Below are 6,886 nucleotides of genomic sequence, written 5' to 3'. Positions count from 1 at the left end.
AATGTTTGCCCTGCCTCTTGTCTTCGAATAATCGACGGGATGCCGGTTCTCTCCAAAACCCACTTCAATGTCTCGTGGCACTCCTTTGGGGTCTCAAAGGCTGCAAGCCACCATATGTCTGTCTCAGATTGGACTGAGAAACCCTGCTCAACTTCCTCATCCCCTTGAGCAAAACGCAAGGGTCGTTCATGATACAAATGCTTACCCTCTCTAGCTTATGCTCTTTTACCAACTGAGCTTCATCCATTTTTATCACAAATACTAGCTTGCCATCTATATAATGAAAGAGAAATACAGTAAGGATATAGAAATGAGAAGAAATAAAGTTGAATATGAAGAGGGAATTTCTCTTACCTTCTTCTCTCATCCCATAGAATTTGACCATGGCTCTCTGCAAATTCTCTACATCCACGTAAACATTATTGAAAGCATTTATCTCAAACGTTTGGATGCCAGATTTCTTTTTACTCTTTCAAGTCATTGTGCCACTTACACAATGGTATTCTCCAAGCTTTTCTCTAGCACATTGGTTTGTTTCTTGATGTGCAAGCCTTATAGACCACGGTGTTGAAAATGGCATTGTAGATATCTTATACTTTTCCTCCATAGCAGACTTGAAAATTTTAAAAACAGAGTTGTAAGCTTCATGACTTACACCAGCAGCATCACAAGCTCCAAGCACCTCCTTTGCTTGCACAAGGCCCTTGAAATCCTTCATTACCTCTCTAGCAACTTGTTTACGTAGCCCTTTTTGTCTAGGGTCCTTCAACACTTCCATGACATCACTTGGCTTTATTAAACTTCTTAGAACATATGAAGGATCAGTATCATCCATTTCCATTGTTCCCATCACATCCTCCATGAAATTCCTAAAGTAGAGTACAAATGAGTCTTAGTGAAAAGAATGCAACACCACAAATATTTTGGAGTAAGAAATTTCATTGAAAATTTGGGGAACTAACCTTGCAGCTTGTATTCTCCTCTTTCAGGCACCACTATTGGTTGACAATGCATCCATAGATTGCAATTGTCTTTTCCTCTCCTTCAGTCCCAAAGGTGTTCCCTTCAACTTTTGTACTCGTTCTATCGACTTCTCTCATTCCTTCTCCACATCATGTTGAACTTGGCCATAGATAGACCTTTCCAAATCTTGTTTGCTTTCACCGAGCTTCTAGATTGATTCTTCCAATTCATGTCGCTCTAAGTCCAGTGCATATGCTTTATCACTGAGTTCTTTGTTTTGCAATTGGAGATCCTGCATACTATTATGCATTGCCACAATAGTAATATTTCCCAAATGTGCAAGTTCTTCTGCTTGGGCTCTCTGCACCTCGCTTGCTTGCATAGCCAATGTTTGAAAATGGTTCAATTGATTGCAATAACCGAGAAATCCAGCATGTCCCTTGCCAACAAACCGAACAACATCATGCACTGTATGAAAAGGAGGACTCTTTGGGGTGGCAGGGTCTAAAGGATACAAGTTTCCATCCACCCAAAGGTCAAGATTCTTCTTCCCTTGCAATCGAAGACTGTGGAGCACACTTTGAGGAGTTTCACTATATCCCAAAGAGCGTGTGCTTGCATATCCTACCTCCAGTTGTAGGTTCACATGGTACTTGTTGGATATGTCCTCGAATGGTGCCATGAGTACTCAAAGAGAGGTATCAGTGATGCAGGCTAAAATGTAAGGGAGAGCTGGCAAAGATGGAGCAGTGAGAGGGAGAGAGTAGCAAGGAAGAGGGAGGAGGAGACGCAGATGAGGGAAAGAGGAAGAGCAAGAGGAGTAGAGAGACAGGTGTAGAAGGGAGGGAAGGAGCTGCTGCAGAAGGGAGGAGGAGGGGAGAGATTCTACAGGAGGGAGGAGCAGAGGAGAGGGAGCCTGGGCGGCTGGAGAAGGAGGGAAGAGGAAGGAGGGAGGAGGAGCCATAAAAAGGAGGAGGATGGGAGAGGGAGGAGGGAGGAGGAGGAGCAAGATGGAGGAGGGGAGAGATGCTACAGGAGGGAGGAGGAGGGGAGAGATTCTGCACGAGGGAGGACCAAAGGAGAGGGTGCCTGGGCAGCTGGAGAAGGAGGGGAGAGGAAGGAGGGAGGAGCCAGAAGGAGGAGGAGGAGGGGAGAGGGAGGAGGGAGGAGGACCAGTGTATACTGTATCCGAACATGTCGATAGAAGGGCTGTGGAACGAGCTGGTCGAGCACTGAGGCTGGACTAAAACTTTCATTATTTCATAGCGCAGTTATAGGAACGACGGGTGACTGACTTCGCGACGATCAATGGGACCCTATGCAGTAGTGGTAATGGAACTCTTCGCATTGTTTTGCAGATCGTACCTGAGGTGCCTGTTCGTGATGATTTTTTACTTGCTGTTTGGGTTCAAGTGATACGTGAGGTTGTAAAGCTCACGTATAAAGCTCATAAGCTCCAGCTGGAACACTTAGCCAAGAACTGGGTGCAATAGACGAATGCATCTCGGGCAAGTGTTGATCACGTTCTTAAGAGGAGGTGCTTGCCAAGTCGATAGCCAATTAATAGTATAGTTTACGAAGCTTGGATGCTCTCAGCCAACCCAGCAGTTCTGGTTTTGCGCATGTTTCGGTTTACATAGTTCTTTGCACTGATTATACTGATTATTAGAAGCTTGTATTACGATTATAAATGCTCCGCCATGCAACCCAAAGGTGTGCCTTTGAAGTAACAAATATCCGACCGTGAAACTGTTATGGCAACTCTCACTTGTATTGCAGACACAAACCATTGAACCACAACGCTCTACGTACGTAACGAGGCACTCCATACCATTGACTTCTCCCGGTAAGATAAGGGAGTCACTGTTCTCTTGCTGAACGACCATGAGGCGTGTCGCAGTATGATAGAATAGACTATAGAGGACTATGTGGCCTCAGAAAAATTTGGTATTGGGGGTTTTCAATCAACAGATCAGGTTGAATCAAAGGATTAGAATGCTAGCCTTGGTTGTAAATTGATAGAGAAGGGAGGGCCCAAACTCCTGCCTAGCAATTATAACGGTAAACGATTATAGGTTGCTACCTGGGGATGAAAGCTGCAGGGTCTACATAGGGTTATATGGTAGGAAAACCAGAAAAACGGCCTTTTACAAGAGGCGTTAGATCTTATATGAGACTAACTAATTAATGACTGCTAGTAAGGGCAGATTGTGGCTATGTATAATGAAATATAAGGTGGGTGATATGTCTAGTCTATAGACTAAGTGTTTAAACATCACTTTACTAATTTGCTTGGTGGAATATGCAGAGAAGGGAGAGTCGAGAAAGAGATAAATCCATTGCTGGCGTGTCTATATGACAAATTATATGCAAAAGCATACATGGGATATTGTTTACAAATTTTTATAGCTTACTTGGGTCTAAACAAGAATTTAAAGAGCTCAAAGGTTGTTCTAAAAGATTTTTGTGGAATGACATGGATGACAACTATGTAGGGGTTGTGAAGTCCGCCTTCCCATGGAAACCTAACTAATGTTATTTTTTGTGGATGGTGGCAAGTGAGTCCCTGCATTTTTCTACAAGATTCTTGCTAAACATCGGAGATAGCTCTTATGACGGGAAGGGGAGAAGAATTGCTTGAATACCCTTTTAAATTTTTTCTGACTATGAATGGAGCAGTTTGCTTTGATGGACTAGCTTATGATAGAGTCCTGGAGCTATAGTTTTTGAGGAAAATCTATTGAAAAAAAACTAAAAAAAGGATGCTTAGATAGGGCTTAGATAAATCCTTGGAGAACTTAATAGTGAAGTAGAACTTTAGTATACTTTTTGTGCATGCAACATATGAACTTTTTTCATGCAGTTGGGTTCAAACATGGGTATAGTTGCAGGAAGAATCATTGTACGTCTTTAGGCAAACAATGAGACTAAGAATTGACATGAATATATTATAAAATTTTGGATGGTATTTAAGTATAGACTGGTTATAATTATGGAAATATGCATGTTCATTGGACTTGGAAAACTAATGGAGAGTGCACTTGGGTTTACTGAACTTTGTACCTAGAATATTGGGTTCCCTTGTTTTAAAAAAAAAAGGAGTGTAAAGCTCATAACTTGTTTTGAGTGGCATAACTTAAAAGATAAGAGTGGGGTTGATACAATAATAGTATAAAAAAAGGGGGTGTTACAGTAATGATGTTCTTTTGCCAAGGGTCCCTAGGCCTGGTTGCAAAGATGAACTACTCCCAAGTGCTCCTCTCTTTTGCAGGTGTCTCAGAGAAGGAGGATCCTCCGTACTTGTGTTGTGCATGCTCTAGGCTATTGAAGTCACCTCCAACAATCCAAGAATCAACCTTTGGAAGACACTTTAATGGTCGTCGCCAAAAAGTAGGGTGGTGTTGTCAGCAACAAGCAAGTGCATACACGTTCAAGATCCCTATCCTGAACTCCCCTACCCAAATGCCCATCCAGGTTGTGCAATCAACTATGAGCTCCCCCTGATCAAAAACCTCCTTGGCAACTTCCTATGAGGCTAAAATACGCATCCCTTTGCTTTTGCCCTGGGGACCAATCCTCTAGGCCTTTGCCTTGCAAGAGGTGATGGTGGCATCCAAATGTCTGCTGCTAAAAGGGAATCCACTGTCCTCGCCTTTGCAACTAATGATAGATATCAAATAATATGGCTAGCTCCGTGTGCACAATCATGTAGCCCGTGCACATTCCAACTCACTTGGTCTAGCTTATGGGGAGGGTGAAGCAAAAAACAAGGCCCACCTATGCTTGGGGGCCTGTTCCAAGAAAATTACCTTTGCCAACTCTGAGGGGGGTTTGGAGGGCCAATAGTCCATGTCTGTGTGTGCAGGTATACCAAAGTGGCTGCTGGCTCTATGCTTACCTTCTATGCCCCCATTGCAACATGAATGAGACATCTACCCCAAACATCTCAGTGAACTGAACACTGAACCCGGAAAGTGGGAGCTTCATTCTATTGAGAGATATTTATATGCATTGGTCTCTACACAATCCATAGGTACCTCCAGGGTGGGACCTCTTTTGTAGGAGACCTTTTACAAGAGTCCCTCCACTTTTTGGGGGGGCCTTTTGGGTCTCTACACAAAGTGGGGGGACCTTTTGAGTCTCTACAAAAAGTGGGGGAACCTCATGAGTCCCTACACAAAGTGGGGGGATCTTTTGAGTCTCTAAAAAAATTTGGGGAACCTCATGAGTTCTTACACAAAGTGGGGGGATCTTTTGAGTCCCTCCACAAAGTGAGGGGACCTCAAAAATTGTAGGCTTTTAGTCTTTCTCTCTCTAGGTTTAGTATTTCTCTCTCTAGATCTTGTTTTTGCAAGTATGAGTGGATCTTTTCTAGGGAGTGTTGAGAGTTCATGCTCAACATCATGTGATCATGTGTGCATAGCACCATCACGTGATCATATTGCATAGCACTAACCTTATAGAGTGCTATAAAGGAAAGGGTTAACCCTAACCCTAAAAGGGTTTGTATATATTCTATTTTTTCAACTAATTCTAGTGTACAGTTAGTCATTTGTGGTGTGCTCTCTAGCTGTGCCCTCTCTCCTCATCTCCACTCTTCTCCTCTCCCCTCTTCATATTTTGTCATGGTATCAGAGCTCCCTTGTCTTCCGTTGAGACATTGAGATTCTTGAGAGTGTGAGAGAGATTGTGAGATTTGAGAGTTTTTTCTTGAGTGATCTTCTCTTCCGTTGAGAGAAACTTCCGTTCACTTGAGAGATTATTCCGTTCATTGTGAGATTTCATTCATCAGAGATTTCCGTTTGTTTGAAAGAACATCTGTTCTTTCCATTGTGATTTGAGAGTGAGAGAGGTGTTTTCTTCTTTAGAAGAGTTCTTTGTAAGGTTCATTTCGAGATCTCTGAGAGAGAGATAGATGGGAGGATCCATCCAAACGTGCACTCACAGCTCTCGGGCTTCTTCAAAGGCTACTACAGGTGCAACTACTCCATCGACATCTAAGGCCCTCCAGTGATTAGGAGCTTCGATGTGGCTGGCTGACCACCGGCTCCTACGCTACCTGCGCTCCAGACCACTTCACAAAGCAGCTCTCGCGGCCTCCACAGGCAAAACATTGCCTTCTTTCTTGCCAAAGATACCAGCGTTGAGGAAGCGAATGAGCTCCTTCTGAAGCTGCACTCCCTGCGAAGTTCTGCGATGGGAGTTCCGCGTCTGAATCGTCAGCATCTATGTTCTTAATTGCCAGTTTTTCCTCTGTCTCCCTTCTAGTCCCTCCATTCTCCAGATATGCAGCACTTCCTGGCAAACCTCTTCTCCTTTCACGATCATCGGCGTAGCTTCTGTCTTTTGATGAAAAATGCTTACGTTCGCGCTCGTCCAATTCTTCCCTGAGATTTCTTTTGCGTAGCTCCTCCTGAGTATCTTGGCCCTCTTTCCTGGATTTGAGATTGGTATGCGAGGCGAGGTCACGGGAGGAGAATTTCTGCGAGGGACCGAACATGCGAGTGCCACCTTGTTCCTGGCCACCTTTGGCGGGAGCCCAGGTAGGGCGAGCTGCGGTAGTCATGATGAAGGAGCGAGCTCTGTGTGGCTATGGCGAAAAAAAAGCAAGGCGCGATCCTCCAAACAAAAGATGAAAGCGGTCTTTTCCTGGCAAATGTCGCATTGCGGGAGTTTGGAGGAGTGGTGATTGTTGAGCAGGTGGAGGCGCTGGTGTTTGCTGGCGAGCTTATTGGCAGCGTAGCCACAAAGCGTGCTTCCTCTTCGACAAGGTCGCCTCCGTCGACTCTTTCTCTGAGAGAGAAACTGCCACGTGGCAGATAAGGCCACGTGGCACTCTTCAAACCACACCCACCTTGGGTTCAGATTAACCCAGGTGCAGTTAGGAAAGGATAGGGTTGATCCACGTGGCATCTTATCTTGC

General features: G+C 44.4%; 1 protein-coding gene across 1 annotated transcript; it reads right to left on the bottom strand.

Annotated features, from left to right (window-relative positions):
• Positions 1-6,013: 6,013 nt before the first annotated feature.
• On the bottom strand, positions 6,014-6,529 carry LOC147891151 (uncharacterized). The gene has a single exon (XM_087389165.1). The coding sequence runs from the start codon at positions 6,527-6,529 to the stop codon at positions 6,014-6,016; it is 516 nt and encodes a 171-aa protein (XP_087245291.1).
• Positions 6,530-6,886: the final 357 nt, after the last annotated feature.

Source organism: Dipteris shenzhenensis, chromosome 18, assembly GCF_047967505.1.
Source record: "Dipteris shenzhenensis isolate YYH24624 ecotype China chromosome 18, Dip_SZ_1.0, whole genome shotgun sequence".
Lineage (NCBI taxonomy): Eukaryota > Viridiplantae > Streptophyta > Polypodiopsida > Gleicheniales > Dipteridaceae > Dipteris > Dipteris shenzhenensis.
This window is presented reverse-complemented; position numbering and strand designations above follow the sequence as displayed.

What these genes read in the sequence shown, in the direction of transcription:
- LOC147891151 (XM_087389165.1), bottom strand. Translation starts at nt 6,529, where the DNA reads ATGACTACCGCAGCTCGCCCTACCTGGGCTCCCGCCAAAGGTGGCCAG.